This window comes from Eulemur rufifrons, chromosome 2, assembly GCF_041146395.1.
Source record: "Eulemur rufifrons isolate Redbay chromosome 2, OSU_ERuf_1, whole genome shotgun sequence".
NCBI lineage: Eukaryota > Metazoa > Chordata > Mammalia > Primates > Lemuridae > Eulemur > Eulemur rufifrons.
In genome coordinates, this window is record NC_090984.1 from 28,494,927 (window position 1) to 28,517,613 (window position 22,687).

At 37.9% G+C, this 22,687-nt stretch overlaps 1 protein-coding gene across 5 annotated transcripts in view; it reads right to left on the reverse strand.

The window, feature by feature from the left end:
- Positions 1–22,687, reverse strand: part of IQCH (IQ motif containing H) — a 198,145-nt gene that overhangs the window by 70,916 nt on the left and 104,542 nt on the right. For 4 of the 5 annotated variants that reach the window (XM_069458514.1, XM_069458506.1, XM_069458498.1 and 1 more), the window contains exons 6-7: positions 13,467–13,550; positions 9,088–9,263 (exon numbers count right to left, since the gene is read on the reverse strand). In XM_069458514.1, coding sequence (XP_069314615.1) covers positions 9,088–9,263; positions 13,467–13,550 — 260 coding nt within the window. Of the gene's footprint in view, positions 1–3,010; positions 3,284–9,087; positions 9,264–13,466; positions 13,551–22,687 lie in introns of all 5 variants that reach the window. The other variant, XM_069458489.1, reaches the window with a different exon arrangement.

A 22,687-nucleotide genomic window follows, 5' to 3' on the forward strand; every position in this document is an offset into this window, starting at 1 on the left:
ATTATTTTGATTAAAGGCACAATCTGCTCTCTTGCGTTGTGTCTGTCCAGCAAATCTTCCTGGGGGTGCTATGCTATAGAGCAGAGTGGGATAGACATCAAAATGGCTATACTTGGGGTCTTCGGAAACCCCATACAATGATGGGGTTTTTACTTAGGGGTAAAATGAAATTATCTTAGCTCCCTAATTATCAAGTAATTTCTGTGGATAATTCAGGTGTTTAAATGACAAGTATTCTGGTCTTCACACCATATCGTGATGAACACAGGCTGGGAAGATTTTTAATGTGCCTTCCAAAGTTGCATCCCTCTTTCTGTAATGTAGTGAGAGGATAGATTCTATATTTAATCATATTTTGCCATATTATGATCACATTTTGCAGACTTAGAGATGGTCTTTGGCCTGTTGACATCAGATAAAATTCTTTTGCTAGTGTAAGGAAGGGTGTTCTGGTATACCCTTTTTTATTGTATATTTGGATGTAGTGTATATTTGGAGGTTTCGACTACTAACAGAATTATTATCTGTTTCTTCCAAATCCTATTATTTTTTGCTTCTGAGAATCCTATAAATGGGCGTCTGTTGATGGATCCCCTATGGTAATGAAAAGGATCAATAGTATTGTAAAGACTGTACCACTGGAAAGAATTATGTGCTATCTTTAAGTGAAAATTGAACAGTGCTTTAAAATAGCATTGCCATTTTTGATTATTTAACCAAAGCTGCCAATATTTCATATGGAGCATATGCCTGAAAGAAAACTTGCACAGTTATTTTATGGATCAAAACAGGAAATGCTCACTGTGCTCATGCTAGATTTTTAAAAAACTAGTTAATCATAAACCAAATGACTTTATGTTATTTCCAAACATTTATCATTTTCTGTTTGAGTCTATCTGTTCAAAAGAGGTAGTAAATTTTTTAGTTGTGATTCTTTTTACACTGGTAAAGGGCAAAGGTATAAAAATGACTATTGCTAAAATCCAACTGATGGTCAGGAATCCTTATTAATAAGTTAACATGATCACAGCTTTCTTTCACCAGGTTCAAGTTTATGATGCACATTGGTAAAAAGTCAGTGTTATTGATTCATCACCATCTGCAGATTCAGAATGCTGACACGCTCAGATAGATGAAGTAGAGTAGTCACTATCTGGAGAAATCTCAGTGGAGTATTTCAATTCTTGATGACCTCGGGCATATGTTTTCCAAACAAGTGGAGTAGAACTCAGTTAAAAATTGGTTTGTTGTTATACAATTTGCACATACCATAGGTCAAATAATATCCTTCAAATTTGATGTATCTTTGCAGAGGTTTTTAGTCCTACTTCTGAATACCAGCAGTAGAGGGAGATTTTAGTGTTTTAAATATGCCTGTACCTTTAACCACCATCAACATATAAAGTTCTAAAATATTTCATAGCAAAGATTGCCTGACTTCTCCTTAGTGAAGATGAAGGCAAAATTCAATATAAATATTGCACATACATAGATTGTTTAATGTAATGTGCACATGTGAAACTGTATCGTTTAAAAATGTATTTCACTTGTAATAAGTCTAACAGCCAAATATTCTACTGGGAAGCAGAGTCAAGCAATCTCCCTTGTTATCTTCCAATTCCAGTGGAAGTTAATGACAATGGAAGTGACACATCAGCTCAAGAGGAGCCCCTCTGGAATTCCACTCCGACTAAAATTGCCTGTGCCTTTCCCACACTGTGATATCTTTAAGAGGAACTTCCTTCATGTGCTCATGTATTGCCCAAGAACCCTCTCATAAGACTGTAACACTTTAGGGCGATTTACTAGGCTAATAGTATCTTCAAACTAATCTTTGCAAAGTATAATTTGTTGAAGGCCTGATTTCTGAGCTCAGTAGCTATGGGGTGCGGAGCATCATGATTGGGCGACTGAGAGTAGGAGGGGTTCCCTAAATATTGTCCCTCACTAACTGCCTCATTGAACATGGTTCTCTGGTTTCCCAAGAAGTGGGTAGAGGGGATAATTTGTGATTGGCTCAGAGCAAAGGTCAAGAGATGTACTGAAACAGAGGTTAAGAAATATTAACAGCCATTTGTCTTTTAATTTCCTTTATTATGAAAACAGATGGCAGTTAAATGGGAGAACACCTGCCAGAGCTAACTCAGAAAACACTTCTAATGGCTAATATATTTCTCCAAATATTTTGGGCCCTAACTATCTGCTAGAAGAATTCATAGCCACAGATCTGGTCCAAGGTATAACCAAAAACAGTTTTATTCCTGGAGCCATTTCACTTCTCCTTTCTGGGCTCTTTTCCCTCCTCCCTTTAGGCCCCTTTCTGAGGAGCCAAAGTATTTTTTACAGAGCCAAGGATGTCTGCAGCCCTCTGCAATCTGACCTGGTGGAGAGGCTCACTCCCTGGAGCTTTCCAAACCTGTTTCTTTTAGCCAAAATGGACTCTCATATTTCTTAGGCTAGCTGATAGAATGATGAACTCATCCATGTTAAGGCATTAAATATTGGTAGCAGATTAGTCCAAAAGATATATACATTTCAACAGAGTCTTTGATGCTTAATCCAAAATGAGTAAATATTTTGGAAATTCCAGCAATTTCTGCAAGACCAACGGGAACATACTTTAAAACTGCAGTCCCCAACCCCTGGGCTGCAGACCGGTACTCTCTGTAGCCTTTTAGGAACCCAGGGGCACAGCAGGAGGTAAGCAGCCCTGCAGGTGAAGGAGAGAAGCTTTAGCTCTATTTACAGCCACTCCCTCATTGCTCACTGTACCTCCCACCCCTACACCCAGTCTGTGGAAAAATTGTCTTCCATGAAACCAGTCCCTGGTGCCAAAAAGGTTGGGGACCACTGCTTTAAAACACAAAGGCCTAAAGTAGATCCCCTCAAATCAACTCAAGTATTCCACACATTTTTCATTGGGTAGGGCTGGCTCTGGAAGACCTAAAGTTGCACAAAGTCAAAAGGATGTGAAATATTTGAAGAGACCTTCACTGTCCACCCCACATACCTGTTGCTGATCATAGATGTTATATATTCCTGGAGGGACTGGCACATTGGCACCTTCAAAGATTCGTTTACTTCCAGACTTGGTGGTATAAAGATGAGCTAGTTCAGGCTCTGAGCCCAGGATGGGTATGTCTAACATATCGGCCACAGCTAAATCATCTCTGTGGAGGAGCCCGCCGACAATGTAGGCCTCTTCTCCTTGGATGAGATTTTTTACTCTTTTCAGTGCCTTGGGACTGTACAGCAGGTGAGTGGCCAGGCACATATGATGCTTCTGGGGGAAGATGAAATTATTCTTGTTAAAAGGTGTCCTTTTTCTAGTCCGTACACCTAATTTATAATGTTGCACATAATAAATACATTATTAATAGCAGGCTGGGTTATGACCTATCCTGTTGTCTAGCAGTTTAAATTGATAAAAGCTGCTGGGGTGAGGTTCCATAATCGCTCACATCTTTAGTGTGTGGGAAATAGGCTCACTGGGAATAGAACTAATTACTACACATCTGTATTTATTTGATCCACGTGGAATTATCCTTCTGTCAGAAGGAAAAGAGGCTGGCGGCCTTTGGATAATAGTGATTCATCTCTGTAACACTTCTGGCATGGTTTAACACTAAAGTGTCTGGAAAATCAATACAAGAAATGAAGAAAAAAGCCCCACAGTATTCTTCACTATACAGAGTCCTACTCTGGCAACTCTTTAAGTGCTTCAGCAGGAAAAAGGCACTTGACGCCTTCTCTCCAAAATTCTATCACAGCCTGTTTCAGAGAATATGCTCTTGTATGGTGATTATCATGGTTCTAGCCAACAACGCTGAGAAGGATTGACAGACAGAAAATATTTGAAAATTTCAGTAAGACTCACATTCACTTTCCAATGAAAACTTTTAAAATTTGTTTTTTGACTAATTAGACCCAGCTGCGCAATGTATGTGTCTGTCTCATTCAATTAAATAGATAATTCTGGCATGTCTACTAGAGGCAGAGGACAGAGCTAGATGGGCAGCACACACCACAACTAATAAACAATCATGTTTCTGCCTTCAAGGAGTGGGGACACACACAAGAACAGCTAGGACATAACCTGACACAAGGCAGATAAGGGCCACGAGGAGACACAAAGTGCCTCAGAGGCACGGAGAGAGAGGTAGAGGCCATACACTAAAGGAGAGAGCTGAAAAGGCAAATTATACATGCTCTTTGTGCCTCAGTTTCCTCATCTGTAAAATGACTATAATAATAGTATTCATGTCATAGGGATGTTGTGAGGATTAAATGAGATAATGCGTGTAAAGCACTTATGATAGTGCCTTGCACATAAAAAGCACACGCTGAATGTTAGCTAGTATTGTTATTCTGAAAGAGGTTGGGGTTGAGGTGAACTCTGAAGGACGGGGTAGGATTTATCAGGTGAAGACGGGCATGAGAAAGACAGTACCCAAGGACAGAATACAAGAACCCAGGACTGTTTCGCTTCCTCTAGAGAAGAGGGCAGCGTGGCATCCAGGAAAGTGCTGGGGCTTTGGAGTCAAATAGATGGTTTTGAATCCAGCTCTATCGCTTATGAGCTACATGCATTTGGGCAAGTGACTTAGACTCCCTGAGCCTAACTTTTTCCATCTGCTAAATGGGAATCAAAATATCCATTTGCTGGATTGCACTAAGGCTTTTAAAATAGGATTTTGAATGTAAAATATCTAGCATGATGCATGGCATCAAGTTGATACTCAATAAATGGTAGTGACTATTATTACAGAGAAAATCCTCTTTTTAAAATAAAGTGCTTAAAATGTCATGCAAGTAACATAAAAGTGCCTGAGTCTTAAGGGATTTTATAAACTAGCACCTACTCCCCCAATTTTAGTGAAAAATTACTCAATTCAGCATAAAAATGTGGCGAAATGCTGAGTAACTGTTTCAAGGAATACCAGACGCATCAGTTTGCAAACTGTTGGAGACTGTAGCAGCTTCTGAGCATGGAAGAAAGAGAATTGGACTGGGGCAGCCCCCGGACTTCAGTCCTGCCTGAATTCGTATTGCTAGGTGATTTAGAAAACTTGACCTTTCTGCGTCTCAGTTTCCTATATTCAAATGAGGGGTTGGATTAGAAAAGTCTCTAGGGTCCTTATAACTCTGAAATAACTTTCCGTTTAAAACCAGAGCTCTTCTGGATTTACTGCTTAACGGGTACAGAGTTTCTTCTTGGGATGATGAAAAGTTTTGGAAATGGATAGTGGTGATAGTTGTACAACAATGTGAATGTATAATACTTAATGCCACTTAACTGTATATTAAAAAATGGTTAAAATGGCAAATTTTATATTATACATATTTTACCATGATAATAAAAGGCAAAAAACAGAGAGCTTCTCTGAGAAGATTTATATGATTTACCCTATTGGGCCCTTCCTTCAGATTAGGTGTTCTATTCTAAGCTCCTTAGATCTATGCAATATGCCTTTTCTACCATAAGTGTAAATCCATTCTTAAAACATCCTTCTGAGAATGCAGTTCTAGGAAACACAATGGCCAGTGACAGCACCTGCTGAGTGTGTGCTTCCCATCCGGTCCGTCACTGCTTTTTCCCCTTCACTCTTTTCCTTTTCCCATAAATTATCCCAATGAGGAAACATAAAAAAAATTAACTGTCCAGGAGAACTGGTGACTTGAGTTATGATGTCCACGGTGGGCTTTTCAGGGCACCTGGAAGAGCATTCCAAGGCGGCAATTCTCTCATGGTAAGTTCACAAGGTCAAAGCCTTTGACATGTGTTCTCTCATTTGATCCACACAACACTGTATCAATTAACAGTCCCTATTTTGGAGATGAGGATATTGAGGCTCAAGTGATTTGCCCAAAGTCACACAGCTAGTAAACAGCTGAGGCAGGATCCAAACCCAGTTAACACAGTTGGCACACGATAGCTGCCAAAATTTCCCCATTTTGTAGAGTGAGTAGTGAAGTTCTGGTGGGTTTATGAGATGTGAAGAGGGGATGACAGATGCAGCAATAGAACTTAACTTGAAAGTTCTGAGCACTTTTCCAGCCAGGATGCATTTCTATCTCCTCTAGGTTTGCTTATTTCTACTGGCAAACACTCTACCCAAATCTGTGTGTGTGTGTGTGTGTATTGTTTTTTTAACCCAGCTCTGTATTATAGTCAACTGTGGGCATGCCTTATTCTTCAGGCAAGATGGTACCATAGCATTGTGTTCAGTATGAGTTTAATAAAGATCCAAATGTGAGTGAGTGAGGGCAGAGGACACATCACTGATCACAGGTCTTGTAGGACCATTTGGAACAAATCAGTACCATCAAAATCCAGGCAGTGGATTAACACAGATGATAAAAAATCAAAAATGTTCCTACTTCCATTGCATTATGGCTACATTTAATTTATCAACATTGATTTTTTTTTTTGACCTGAGACAAAAGGTAGTTGTTCAGGATGTCTTCATAAACATTAAAACGTCCAAAAATAGACATGATGACTTTTATAAGAACACATTTTGCCATTACAAACTCAAGGAACATATAATAACTTGGAGAAATGTATAAACAGATTTTTGGCATGCTTTAAAAAATCTCCTCAAAGCCATTCATTTAAATGAAAATCAGCACTGATACAATCTCTCAAATCCATTAAAAAGATGGAAATAAAGCAATGGCTAAACATGAGCAGGAACTGATTTGAAAGTGAGAATTTAATTTTTGAATTTTAAAAAGTTGGTTGCCTATGAGTGATTAATTACGTAAATAATTTAAACTTAAACTATGAGAAGTATTAAGTACTTAAAACCTTGCCTACTTGTTTTTACTCCAAAAGATGCAAACCTACTATGACTGTAAGTTGGTGCATCAATGAATGTTAACTGCCAATCTCCTGCATGGAAGTTGAAGAGTGCACTGGAAAGGGTAAATTTAAATTTCTCAGGCAATAGGATTATAGAGTTGGAGAGGGCTTTGAAATTATCTAATTTATCACCTCATTTTGTAGATGAAGAGCAGATGACCAGAGATATAAAGGGGCTTGCCCAAGGCCACAAGGTCACCCAGGAGCAAAGCAGTCATTCCAATTCATGATAGACTGGGGTAGACTGATTTTGGTTCACACTCTGGTCCTACTAGTAACCTTGGACTAGAGAATGAGACTTGGTTTCCTCAGCCATAAAGGGAGATTGATAATTTCTGTCTTGTTGCATTGTTCTGAGGCTCAAATGAGAAAATGCATGCTAAGCACTTGGTAAATGTTAGTTCGCGTACTTGACTTCTCCTAAATCTAGTGCCCCTTCCCTATTCTGTACCTCGTCAATGTAAATGAGCATTTCAGATGTGCAGAAACTCCTTACTAGCAGCTATCAGGTATTAGCTTAAGCTTCTGACTGGAGAAAATCAGGAATTTAACTAAACACTAATGATAGTTCTTTCTCTTCCTTGCTTCCTGATGTCTGCAGTAACTATGCCATTGAGGCCAAGGCATAGTTAGGAAGTACCAAAGAAATTTTTGCATTGGTGGAGGATATTGGAGGCTTCCTAAGAATATAAGTAAGTGGTGATGACTTGTCACCTGCCCTTTCTCTTGCTTCCCCTCATCCATGGCCTTGCCTTCCTCTTTCACAGCCAATGGTGCCAATGAAACAGCTCAGCAAAGGGCCTTTGGAATAATACTGAGGTGCCCAGTTCTGAAAAAATAAAATCTTCATCTTTGTAGAAGAGAATAAACCCTGATGACAATTCAATGAGTATACCAGCAAAATAGAAATGTTAGAGCAGCCCTCCCCAGCCCTGGCAGGCCTTTTCTCAGGTCCCATCTCCTTCCCCCCCATTTTATGGCAAATCATGGTCTATCTAAAGTGTTAGTGGGTAGTAAACCAACACATAGATGCTTCCTATGTAAAGTATACAATCAGTTTTTCTTGTAATAGAGAATTGACTTTGGTGCATCTCAATTGTGAATGGAGGCCGGGCACGGTGGCTCACGCCTGTAATCCTAGCACTCTGGGAGGCCGAGGTGGGCGGATCGTTTGAGCTCAGGAGTTCGAGACCAGCCTGAGCAAGAGCGAGACCCCATCTCTACTAAAAATAGAAAGAAATTATATGGACAGCTAAAAATATATATAGAAAAAATTAGCTGGGCATGGTGGTGCATGCCTGTAGTCCCAGCTACTCGGGAGGCTGAGACAGGAGGATCCCTTGAGCTCAGGAGTTTGAGGTTGCTGTGAGCTAGGCTGACGCCACGGCACTCACTCTAGCCTGGGCAACAGAGTGAGACTCTGTCTCAAAAAAAAAAAAAAAATTGTGAATGGAGAGAGCTATCTTTATCAGCAAATTCAGAGTCTTTAATTATACAAAAAAAAATTTCCTAAAAATTGTACAGTCCATGAGGGATTAAAATGTCGGTCGTTTAAAATGGAAAGTTTAAATTCTTGTTAAAATGTAGAAATATTCATTTCAAGTCATCTTTTATGCTGCCTTAGTCTAGAATGCTGCCCTCATGGTTCCATGAATTTCACAAAGGCTCTTGTCTAGGAATGGGATTCCACTCAGAACTCATTCCAGTCACCAGAAGTCAGTACGCCTTTAAATAAAAACTGAACATTGTTCATTATGAACCATGTGATATAGTAAATCAGGCAAAATTCCCCTAAGGAAAAACTACCATGGAGTCACAAGAAATATCTGTGTAGAAATCAGAAAACAGGGGCCTCATCTAGATTCTGTCCCTAACTAGCTTTGTGACTGTGGACAGGCCCTGCCTTTCCCTGCCTTGGTGTCCTCCATACAAAATTAAGAAAAAAGAATGGTACCTGTGATAAATTCACCTACTTGATGGTACCACCCAATGACTGCAATTAGGCTTCAGTTACAGAGAAACTGGGCAGGGGTAGCTCAACTAAGTCTGGGAGTTAAACTGGGATATTTATTTCCTACAGTCCAACTAGTAGTCTAATCAGTAAAGCTGTTAAAACTTGCAATAATATTTCACTGATGTGTACCAGAGCGTTGCAAGTTATAAAATTTCCAATTTAATTTTACTGCATCCCTGAAGCCGTAGTAATTAGAAGACAAACTCACAGGGAAGATGTTTACAGCTTCAGGGGTGATAATTTTGAACCTGTGCTGCAGGTCACTTCTGTCCTCAAGGTTCCCTGATTTGACAGCTGCTTGTAGACTTAGGATTTTACTGTAATATAGCAGTAACTCGTCATTCATATGATGGGAGCAGATGTAGATGACGTTCACATTGGCATCTAAAAACAACAGGCAAAATGTTAATTACTGGTATAAAGGTAAATGACATTATGTTGGCATCCAATTGATGTTGTGCAGTTTAAAATAGAGATCCAAAAGCTACATTGAAGTTAATTTAGATTGGTTTTGTTTGTACAATCTTAATTTTAGCAATCTAACTGACCCTTTTAGTCTTTAGCATTTCTCTAAAGAAAAGATAAATCACACTATCACCAACAAAACAGATGCAGTGATTCCTTCAGAAGGAGGGCTGTGAGGTACCACTGAAATGGACTTTCAAATAATACATAGGGATTTAGCCACACAACTCCCATTAACATCACTGGGAATTGCATACTGCTTTAAAAATTTATCCCATTAACTTCAGTAAATTATGAAACAGAGCTATTAACTTTAGAAAGCTGATGAAATTGCAATTTCATTTTCTGTCTGGACTTGACTAGGCCAATTCAGGGAATGTCCTGTCCAAATAAACGGTCTGATTATGGCCATAGCAGTGATTATTTCAGGAAACCAACCTGTCCTCTGCTCCATTCCCAAAGGGGAGTATATTACTTAAATAGTTCATCTAGTGATTCTTGGTTTAAAGGAAACACTTTCTTAATTTAACTGTTCTCCTTCTTAAGATGTGCATCTTGTATGTACACAGAAAGAAACCCTAATTAAGTATTAGATCCAAATGGAATAGCGAGATGAGATTCATCACTCTGTGCTGCACAATATTTTAGGGAGTAGGAATGGGAAATCAGCAGCCAGTAAAGTCATTCATTCACAAAAGAGTTGACCGATCTGTACGGGTAAAGCACTTGGCTAGACACAGAGGGAAATACAGCAATGATTGTGGGTACAGTGAAGAACGCAGGCCAGGTACTTAAGGAAGCTCAGAGGAGGGAGTACTGTAAATATTTTCTTGGACAGGTAGGGCCAAGAGGGGATTTTAAGACTCCTCTGTTCAGTTTGGGAGAGTATACAGAGCATAGACTGATTAAAGTGTAGGCCAGCTGCCTAGGGCCCTGGGCACATCATTTAACCTTTCTAAGCACTGGGGTTTCTTCATCTATAAAATGGGGAATAAAACCATTCGGGGCATAGACTTTTTAGTGTTAAATGGAAAGAATATAGAAAAAAGTACCCAGTGCAGCATCTTGCAGATAGTAAGTGCTCAAGGAAGGGCACAGGTGCGTGAATCTGCTCCGTGGCCCACCCTGGCAGAGCAGCCAACGGTGATTCCCTGCCCTGGCCCCCATGCTAGTGCCTTTTGATCAATGCCTCAAGATTTAACACAAGGAAGTCATGTACTCTGTTGTTCCATCCTGTTGTTTCAAATCTATTACTCTTGTCTTGCTAAGCTCCTTAAAGGCAATATTTACAGTCTTTCCTATATTCTCCAAAGCTCTGGTACTATGTGGAGTACTAGGAGCTACTCAGTAAACATCTGTGGGCTGACCAAAGGGATGTGGGAAATGGGAGGTTCAGAAAGTGGAAAGTCTTACACACTTAGACCCACAGCATGCAGGAGAAATCTCGTCCTCCTGAGGTCTAGAGGTCATGTTTTCTAAACTAGCCCAGTGCTAAGCTCAGGGTAGGTGCTCCATACATGTGAATATTTAATTGGCTCCCATTTGATTGTGAAATTGCCATATAAGCCTCAAAATAAATTAACTCAGGAGAAAGTAATTAAATAACTTGCATCCAATTGCTGAATGATCAAATTATAACAGTTATCCCAAGTCTTGTTTTGAAGAAGAGACTACTGTCTTACTTAACTATACTAGTGGCTTTTCAGGCCGGGCGTGGTGGCTCACGCCTGTAATCCTAGCACTCTGGGAGGCCGAGGTGGGCGGATCGTTTGAGCTCAGGAGTTCGAGACCAGCCTGAGCAAGAGCGAGACCCCATCTCTACTAAAAATAGAAAGAAATTATATGGACAGCTAAAAATATATATAGAAAAAAATTAGCCGGGCATGGTGGTGCATGCCTGTAGTCCCAGCTACTCGGGAGGCTGAGACAGGAGGATCGCTTCAGCTCAGGAGTTTGAGGTTGCTGTGAGCTAGGCTGACGCCATGGCACTCACTCTAGCCTGGGCAACAGAGTGAGACTCTGTCTCAAAAAAAAAAAAAAAAAAAAAAAAAAAAAACTATACTAGTGGCTTTAAAACCAAACTAGTGGGTTTTTTTCAGTATAAAAGAATAGGGGCACAAAAACAGCAAAAATAACTTACAGACTCTGTAGTGGAAGAAAAATAAATTTTTTCTTGGGAAGGAATTTCTAGGTTACAAACAACAACAAATCATATTGCTGGCTTCACCTTTCCTGTTCATTTCTGGCAAAGGAATACATATCACTAACTCTAATATCCAGTATTGGTGTAGTTTCACCATGAATCTGCAAATGTTCAAAATTAATTGACGGGTAGTTTTGGAAAGGAATTGATACAAAGATGAAAGCTGTTTTGATTGCTAGTCAATAGTCAAAACCAGCCGCTCTCTTGCTTAACTCATCTAGCCACTGGGGTCTCCACTTGACAACTGTGGCTTCACAGCCAATATCTCAGGACAAGTCTTACCAGCCTGATTGGATTATCTTTGTTTCCCCTGAATAAGTACAAAAAACAAAGGTTTTCTATCACTGAATGCAATAAAAAAGGACAATTATTTATTCTTCCATAAAATTATTACTAATTTTTCTAGCTTTGTCACGTTTTTATTTCACAAGAAAGTACTTTTTCTTTCATCTAACTACTATTTCTAAACTTTCATTACTCCTCTTGAAGAGGTTTTATGATTGCATTACTATATCATGAAGATAGTGTATCAAGAAAAAGCATTTCATAATTTCTCAGAAACATTCACATTAGCAAAATTTTCCATTGCAGGTGGACACAGACTGAATTATTGAATGGTTTAAAATAGAAGCCTAATACTTTCAAGTCTTTTCCAATAATGAGACTCTTCTGTAAAGAAATTCTTTGGTGATGGTTTGTACTATATATAGAAGGGTATATAAAAAGCTGAAGAAGAAATTAATTCAAATAAATTAGAGCAAAGTCTGCCCTCTGCTGCACTTCAGTGGTTTCCATTCAGTCAGGTTTTTAGCTGAAATAGCTTGGCACTAACAAATCAATCTCCAGTCATTAAAATTTTTTTTGTAACGCTGAAAAACAATATTAGTGCCTAGATAATAGATTAAAGCAATTATACGATTATTATTTTAGGACACGGTAAATTTCTAGTACTGATGTATTTTTGTTACCAAATGGCATTTATAAAATAATAATGATGCTGAAATATATATGAATCATGTAAAGTATGTCATTCCAGGGAGCCAGCAAAGCTGGTCATTGATAATTTAAAATCCTTCCTTGTTTTGCTTAAATAAGGGCCAAAGCAATTATATTTTCACAAAACAAAGGAGTTCTCATTTGATAACTAATAAGAATCTAATTTTTATTTAATCCTGAATTTTGGGCCAGTACCTCACTGATTCAATGTTGTTACTTAGGCTTTGCAACCTATAGTCTTTAAACCTCATCTGAATCCAGCCTTGAGCAGAGTTAACCAAAGTCATCACATTCAGGCATCTTTCTCTCCTGGCCCCAGATCGGTGCCTGATTAAGAACTGACCAAACCAGTATCAGAACTTGACTTTTACAAAGATATATCTATCACTCAATCAAGGTCTGTATTTCTAAAAATTCCCTCCATTAGGTACTTCGTATTGTCTAATAAGATGTTCTATATTTAAATAAAATCTTCTTTAAAAAAAAATCTATCTTAATTTCTTTCTTATTCTAATACAATGAAAACACAATGTTTCATTTCTGATACCACCTTGCACTCGTTCCCCAGATAATATAATAGACAATACTGACACAAATATAAAATTTTGACCTCACTCACTGTAAGACTGGTAAATGAAAATGATTTTGGTCTGTAAGAGAGAAATTTTTATCTAAACCTGCAGCAATGACAATTTAAAAAACTGCCTGAGTGTATTGAGTATATTGGTTAAAATGTCATTTTTTAATTCAAGTTGACTTCACTATAAATCTGTTTTTTAAAATAAAGCATTTAATTGGCAGGCAAGTAGACTAGAAAACTGAGCTGTTTCCTTGTAGAGGGAAACAAGCAAAAATTAAACACTGTATCAACATGCACTGATAAACATTCCAAAGAGCCATTTGTGTAAAACTATTTACTGTACCTAAGATGTCACACAGTCTCCCCAGCTGCATGTTCTGCAGTGTGTTGAAATCGGCAATATGTTCTCGCACAGGCTGGGAATATCCTAAAAGGCAAACAAGGTGTCAAATCCCAGAAAGCGCAAGTCAATACAGCAAAATGGCATATGAGAACTTGAAAATGTCAGTCTACATTTCCAGGAAAAAATTTTCTCTTAAGCATCTTGCAGAAACAACCCAACTCCTGACAATGAGGTCCTTGCTTCTCAGGGGAATTAAGCATTATTCTGGAAGATATGCTAACATATCTCTGCAACAGAGAGGTTCATATTTTTCAGTACCAACAAAGCAGCTGAGAACCAAGGTTACAAAAACACGGAAAAATTTTCTGACATTTAACATGGATATTTAAAACGACATGTAAGAAAACTATGCTCACGTTAAAAAAATTGTTTGGGCTTTTTAACTTGAGCTTCCTATGTGGCATTTTGAAGATGTGTCCCAGAATCGTTCTAAATTGAGACACAGATTTCAGATAAACCCCCTTGCTGTCAGGGGCATGTATTTAAATAAGTCTAATACTGAAGCAATAGCCTTCTGCTCACAGTCAAAAAGAACTTATAACCTTCAAAGGGCAAGAAAGGTTAATGCAGTTACTTTGTCCGTACTAAGAAAAGTCCTGCAGTTTGCCTTCCTTCACATTGGAAACAGAGCAGAAAGAAAACATGTATAGATTACTGTTGTCCAAAAACCTTCCACAAAAGAAACAACAGTAGCAACACTTTCTGCTGATATTTCAGGTCTTTCTAAAATGTGGATCAAAACACAAACTTAAAAGGCATGCATACTCATAAGCAGGTGTAATTGCTTACATGAAATTCAGCAACTGTGGGTGCAACTTTTTTTCTTTATAAAATTGCTTTTCACATTTTGAAGAGATGCTTCAATGCCTCCTTGTGGTTAGTGAGCCCAAACACATGTTTCAAGTTAAACTGCTATAGATAAAGTGATTTTATATACTACATCTTCAAGATGTGACACAGATTTCCTTTCAGCATAAGGAAAACTATAGCAATTCAGGCAACGGGGCTTCAGACCAAATGAACTCTGATAATTAGCTCTTTGCTTTGATGTCAGTGTTTAAACACTAGACAACGTCTGGAAATTAAATGAGTTGCCAATTCATCTAAAAGTCTCACTTTTGCTTTATGCATATGGACTTGAGAATTAAAGAGGTAGAAGGACAAATGGGCCGTTAGAGCCATTTTTGAGAAATTATCAATCTCTCAAATAATTTAGAGAACTATTCCACATATAAAAGCTAATATAGACAGTTACCATTCCACTGCTGTCTTTATGTGTGATCGCAATATTGTAACTCTTCAGATTCTGCATATGTATAATTCTATCTATATTTAGATAAATGTTTAGAAAGATATATTGTGAATAACTTATATAGCAAGACAATAAAAAGGCAGGGGAAATGACTAAAGAATAAAGTATGATTAAGAAAAGTGCCTGAGAGCATCCCATGAATGCATTTCCTTTCAAAAGTAAAGATAAAAGGCAGTATAAGATGTCTCATTAAGATGATGTCCAATTTAAAATATAAAAGATGTCTGATCACTTTGTTGCCGTATATGCAGCATGTGAGTGAATAAGTCTGCGCTTCATTCAAATGCTTGAGGTCAGTTTTCCAGCAAATTAGTTGGTACCTCTGTTACCACTGATCAAGGATGCATATAAAATGTCTACATTGAATTACGAAGAACTGGATACTCAGCCCTACAAATAGACCCACTTTAAAGAAGTGTATGTTAACCTCAAAACATTGTTATAGAGGATCATATGCAGTAACAGATACAAAAACATTTTGTAAACTGTAAAGTGTTGTATAAATACAAGGTTTTTAATGTTACAAGGTATGTGAACTTCCAAAGCACAAAACAATAACAACAAATTCTGTGACAAGCAACAGAGCATTCTGTGCAAGATACAATGTAACATACATTACCATCAGCAGAATAGAAGTTGGGAGCCAATTTTTTTAAAAGTCAGGTTTATTCTAATGTTCTGTATATTCACAAGATACATGAGTTAATATGTAGATGAAAAGACCTCATCAGTGCTGGCAGCATATATCAAATATAATAGTGACTTAACCAGGAAATTATCAACAAGGATGCTGTGGCTTTGGGGAGTTCAGCGGACATGCCCAGTGTCAATGAGACACCCCACTTTGGAATATCATCTACAAAGATGTGGTTTTTTTCAAACATCAGATTAGGAACACTGGGGGAGTTCTGAGAGACTGTCAACCTCATTTCTGTCATGTTATAGATAAGGAAACTCAGGGTTAGTGCCTTGTCTCTTGTCCAAGATCACAGAAACCTATAATTATTATATATTAATAGTTTAGATACTATTAATACATATTTACCTCTTGTGAGAAATTCAGTTACATAAAATAAAAGAGAAGACAAGACTCACCAAACGTGAGCAGAAAAGAACTCCAGAAGGGACGAAGAACTTTTGGCTCTTTTCTAACTTTTATTTTAAATTGTTGTGGTAGACTGACTAATGGCCCTCCAAAGATGTCCATGTCCTAATCCCCAGAAACTGTGACTACGCTAGGTTACATGGCCAAGGGGACATGAAGTTGCAAATGGAATGAAGGTTGCTAGTCAGCTGACCTTAAAATAAGGAGATTATCCTGGATTACCTGGCCAGGCCCGGTGTAATCATAAAGGTCCTCCAAAGAGGAAGAGGGAGGCAGAAGAGCAGAGAGAGTTGATAGCCATGATCACCATGAGGTGTGCCTGAACCCCCTTTTCTAAGAGGGTCCTTGGTCTTCCCTCACAGTCATTCTCTTGCACCCTTTCTTTACTACCCTTTTCTCATTTTGTTATTACACGTTTCTTGGCTTTATTACTACCTCTCCTCTCTCCTGTGCCACTCCAGCTCCTGTAAGCTGACTGTAAGCTACATTAGAGCCGGCACCTGTGAAATCCCCATACAAGTGAACGCAATGAGTGTGAAGCCCCTATCAAAGAATCTGTCTTTTGAATTCTTAGCCCTTTCTCCTTTGCATTCTCATTATTCCCTCCCCTCCTTTCAACTCTTCTAAAATTGGGTTCTCTGATCTGGAGAACTTCTGGGGAATTCAAAGAATGGCCTTATGAACACAGAATAAATCAGCACTGGGAGAAAGGGGCACTCTCTCCTCATCACTCTAGAAAGGAACACGGCCTCTTTCCTGATGGCCATTCCCGTCATCCACAAAATATTCCTAGTTTGATAGAATGTTCCATCCTTTCTCAAATGAGTATTTGCCAAATATTATGGCTCCCATTTCACACCACAGAAAGTTACCTGAGAGCTGCCCCTCTGAAGTTATTCAGCTACTACTTTTGGTCCTCCATTGAACTAAGGATGCTCATCAATAGTTACTGGAAATCATTTCTCCATCTTCACTGTTACCTCCTCTGCCTTTCCTAATCCCTCCTCTCACATAAACAACAACCCATCTGATGATGCTAATTGCCCTTTACACCCAGCAAACTAGCCCTGCTAGGATTGGCTTTCCTTTCACAACAGTACAGAAACCCAAGGACATGAGTAAGGCCATGCTCAGTGACAAAAACCCCTTGAAACTGGCATGTGCCTTTGTGACAGGCCCTTGTTGTTGCAGCAGATCACATGTTCTTGAACACTTGGTTTATCACACTGTGGTTGACTCCTGGTTTCTTTTATCTCTCAAGACAGGGAAGGGGTTAACCATAGATTCCTGGTTACAAAGTAGTTGTTGTTCATCTGACGACCCTGGCCTGAGATGATAGTCATCCATGCCTCAGTTTGATGGTCTGGGTGGTAGTTCTCAATTGTTTCCTCATTTTGAAACAAGTGATCAGCGACGTTCAATGTATCATATCTTCCCAGCGGCATTCACAGGGTTACAATAGCAGTGACACTGACTCCATCCCTTTCTCTTTCATTGGATGAGAAGCATACTGGATGCAAGCTGAGCAAGAGTGACATTAATACAGAAATAATCTGGAATTGCTTGCTGTAATTCATAAAAAAAATTGGTATTCTAATGATAAAAAAAAGTAAGAGACATGTGACATCACAAATGAATGCATGTCAACATCATTTCTTTTCTTCTTTTCATTTTTTTTTTTTTTTTTTTTTTTTGAGACAGAGTCTTGCTCTGTTGCCCAGGCTGGAGTGCAGTGATGTCATCATAGCTCACTGCAGCTTCAAGCAATCCTCCTGCCTTAGCCTCCCAAGTAGTTGGGACTACAGGCATGTACCACTATGCCCAGGTAATTTTTCTATTTTTTTGTAGAGACAGGGGTCTCATTCTTGGTCAGGCTGATCTCAACCACCTGGCCTTAAGCAATCCTCCTACCTTGGCCTTCCAAAGTATTAGGATTACAGGTGTAAGCCACCATGCCTAGCATCTTGTAATAATCTGGAAAACTGTGATCTAGACATTACGGTTATTCTCAGGTTTTATTTATAGTATGAAAGCACAAGATACTAGAGATCAAGAGAGTGGATACCAAGAGATGGCAAGAGAGAGCCCTATGTGGGTTAGTTATATAGTACATCCCGTGCCAGTTAGATTAAAAGAAAATGGATAGTTGTTTTTGGGGGGCTGTTGAAGGAAATTAGGGCATTTTGTTATGAGGATATAGAAAACATAGTACATATATTTGGTGAGTTTTGAAAACATCCTCAAACCAAACAGGCCAAATGGATTCACCTCCAAAAGGGTAAGGACTTTCTCTTATTAAAACTTTTTTTTTTAAACATTTTTTTTTTTTTTTTTTTTTTGAGACACAGTCTAGCTCTGTTGCCCGGGCTAGAGTGAGTGCCGTGGCGTCAGCCTCGCTCACAGCAACCTCAAACTCCTGGGCTTAAGCGATCCTACTGCCTCAGCCTCCCGGGTAGCTGGGACTACAGGTATGTGCCACCATGCCTGGCTAATTTTTTCTATATATATTTAGTTGGCCAGATAATTTCTTTCTATTTTTAGTAGAGACGGGGTCTCGCTCTTGCTCAGGCTGGTCTCGAACTCCTGACCTCGAGCTATCCACCCGCCTCGGCCTCCCAGAGTGCTGGGATTACAGGCGTGAGCCACCGCGCCCGGCCTTTTTTAAATATTCTTATTTTTTTTTAATTTCAAAATATTAAGGGGACACAACGTTTTAGGTTACATGAACACTTTTGTAATGCTTGAGTCCTGGCTAATGATATGCTTGTCACCCAGATAGTGTTCATAGTGTCCATTAGGTAGGTTTTTGCCCCTCCCCTTCTCCCCCCTTCCCCCTGGTTGATTTCCACTGAGTTTTACTTCCCCCTGTGCACATGTGTGCTCATTGGTTAGTTCCAATTTAATAGCAAGTACATGTGGTATTTGTTTTTCCATTCTTGAGACACTTCACTTAGGAGAATGGTCTCCAGTTCCATCCAGATTGTTGCAAAAGGTATTAATTCATCTTTTTATGGCTGAGTAGTACTCCATGGTATACATATACCACATTTTGTTAATCCACTCATGAATTCATGGGCACTTGGGTTGATTCCACATTTTTGCAATTATGAACTGTGCTGCAGTAAACATTCAAGTGCAGGTATTTTTTTGATGAAAAGTCTTTTTGTCCTTTGGGTAAATAGCTAATAGTAGGATTGCTGGAGCAAATAGTAGGTCTATTTTAGTTCTCTGAGGGATCTCTATACTATTTTCCATAGAAGTTAAACTAATTTGCCATTCTGCCAACAGTGTATAAGTGTTCCTTTTTCTCTGCATCCATGCTAACGCTAACATCTATTGTTTTTGGACTTTTTGATAAATGCCATTCTAACTGCGGTAAGGTGATATCTCATTGTGGTTTTAGTTTGAATTTCCCTGATGATTAGTGACTTTGAGCATTTTTTTCATGTTTATTGGCCATTTGTCTTTCTCTTTTGAGAAGCTTCTGTTTGTATCTTTTACCCACTTTTTAATAGGGTTGTTTGTTTTTTTTCTTGCTGATTTGCTTGAGTTCTCTGTAAATTCTGGTTATTAGCCCTTAATCAGATGTGCAGCTTGTGGATATTTTCTTCCATTCTATCAAATACCATTTATTAATGTTTGTTGTTGCCTGTTCAAACTTTTTGTCAGTGGCTGGGACAGCACTACATTCAACAGAAGCCAGTGATTCTCAAACTGTGGTCTGGGGGACCCTGTGGGGTACCAAGACCCTCTCAGGGGGTCTGCTAGGTCAAAACCATTTTCAAAATGATACTAAGATGTTATGTGCTTTTTTTCAATCTTATTCTCTCATAAATTGCAAAATACAAAAAGTTTATTGATATAATTTCGGATTCCACATTGCAACTAACACATAATTATCATTGGAGAATCCAGTATAGAGTCAAAGAAGAAGATATACAATTACCTGAAAAGGTTATAAAATATATAAAATATTATTAATTTTCCAAATACTTATCTGTGTAGGGCCAGATTTTCTTTATATCCTTCAGCCAAAACAACATTGCAACAGACTGAATAAGAAACAGATATGAGAATCCAATTGTGTTTTATTAAGAAATTTGCAAACTTGTCAAATAATGATACTTTTCTCATTAAATTTTTTACTTTGGAAAATAGTTACTTTTTATAAATATATGTTATTTAGGTTATATTGGTAATGGACTTTATTACTTATATTTAAACATATATTTATAAAAATTATTTTTTATAAATATATGTTATTTAGGTTATATTGGTAATGGACTTATTAATTTAAAATAATAAATTAATTAAATAAAAATATTTACATTTTAGTTTCTCCATTTTAATTTCTAATACAGTAAATAGTGATAGATATAACCTACTTAAACCAATGCTCTTTAGGGTCTTCAATAACCATTATGAGTGTAAAGGGGTCCTGACACCAAAAAGCTTGAGAATCAATAAATAAGTCTTTTAATATTTTTTATGAGAATGCAGGAGATTACAAAGATTATAGTTTCATCTTAGTAGATGCAAAATTCTTTTTAGAGCATGGAGTACTTGACATTCAGTTCAATGCTGTTTCTGTGTTTCATGGTACAATATCAGATAGCTCAAGACCAATTGGATAATTTCATATTGTAGGGTCATGGGGCCAACTCTGATCTAGCCAGTGAATGAGTGTTGATTTGGGTTACTTGGATAAATATAACATGGATGAATACAAATATGTTTTAGTTTGGGCTATAAAAATGTTTTAAAGTTTAAGTGTACTTTGTTCCTGATCCCAAAAGATCTGGATATTTCTGGAAAATCCTGTCTGGGAGATCTTGGTAGTACACCTGTTTCAAGGATCTGGTGTGGCAACACTATAGCTAAATTACAGATCCCATATTACTTGCCAAAATATATCTTTAAGACTGCAAAGATTTGTTTGAAAGTCCCAGTTTCCCAGCCTGAGGTGGAAGGAACAGAGTTTATCTTGTCTTTGAGTTGTCAACTCAAATATGAGCAAGTAGAAGGGTGTCAATGTACTTAGAGACATAGTAAAAATGTGATGTCAGACCTAACACTCTTGGCTGCCATCCTCCACCATGCCCTGTTCACAAAGGGACGTGAGTTCGAGTTCTCATCTCCTGGGAGAAGAAAATAGAGTCAGGAAGCAACTGTCTTATCAGCACCTGGGACTTTCTCAGTCCAATGTATGATCAGTTGCACACAAAAGTAAGTTTTCCTATCTTTCCTTTCAGGCTTTTGTAACAGTATAGACAAGCTGGAAAATGTTGTTTTTCATGAAATTCATAATAACAAGATCCACAATTTTTATGGAATGAAGTATTTGAGGGACCACTAATTGTTTTAATCCCAAGGATAATTTGCTGACATAATTCACAGAGGGAAAAAATATGAAGTCCAACTACATATATATATATAGCTTTTGGTCATTAAATCAATTGGCAATGACATGAAAGATTACATGGAGAAAAGAAAAAAAATCCTACCTCAATACATCTCCTATTTTTACTTTAAAGGAGGAAGAGGAAGGGGAGGGGAAACTTATCTCTGGGCATTTAACTGGCTGGCAAGGGCTTCATGTACCTGCTCAGGGCATCAGAGCTATATACTCAGCACATCTCATTTAATGTCCATATATTTTATTTAAAATGCCACTGAGTTTATATGTAGCATTAAGTGATGTGCTGTAATAAAGAAACACAGGGGTTAAATTAAAAGTGTAGGAAATAACTTGAGCAAAGAAACTGGAAGTGGAATTAGTTTGTAGGTTTTATTTAGACATCTAGTATTTCTAGAAGAATTAGGATTCTTTGTTGCACTTCATTCTTATTTGACTGATAGATTTTGCTTAAAATAGACCCTCATATTCCATTCCTGCTATGAACCACTGTAGATGATTTTGTTATAATTATATTTCATTAATAAAAATGATAAAAATATGCAATATCCAAATAGGAGATCAACCTATATACTCTGGAAAGGATGATTTTCTTTTATTATCTTATAAAATTGCAAGGCCAGTCAGTTTTTTCAGACAGTCAACAGCATTCCACCTTTCTTGTGGGTTAAAAATAGCTAAAAATTTTTGTTACATCTAGGAATACTACCTGAAATATATAAGAGTCAATCAAGTTTCATGACTACTCCTTTCAAAGAGGTTATTCTGCAATGTGTAATTGTCTTAATGTGAATATTATCAAGCCATAGATTTAAAAATACTGTATAAATATTTTGTGGTCAAAAACATTACTGAAAGGGTATCCTCTCTGTGATCACCACTATGGACAATGTAATTATTCCCATGTGTGCAAAACTGCATAAACAAATAACCAAGTGCCCACAACTACAATATATTATGCATTTATCAGCTTCTTAGCTTTCACTTTAAGGGTTCAGACAAGCTAGTATAGACCCAATTGGCTAGCAGCATGGTGTTATTATTTGTAGAGCTAATTCTACAGCAAATTTTCTATGGAAAGAGAAACAGAGGACAAGGCTGCAACTTGTATTAAATGCCTACCTGAACCTGATAATCCTACTAACTGATTTTGACTAGTCAATCCATCTCAACTCTGGAAATGAAATTATTAGACTGAATAGATAAATTTTTGCAGTGTGTTTAGAGAAAAAATTTGCTTCACTTTCATCTACTTCTATTTTTATGAATTCTATAGGTAAGTCCCTGGTGCACGCAACAGAGAAGCCTGTTGTATCTAGCTGAAACCT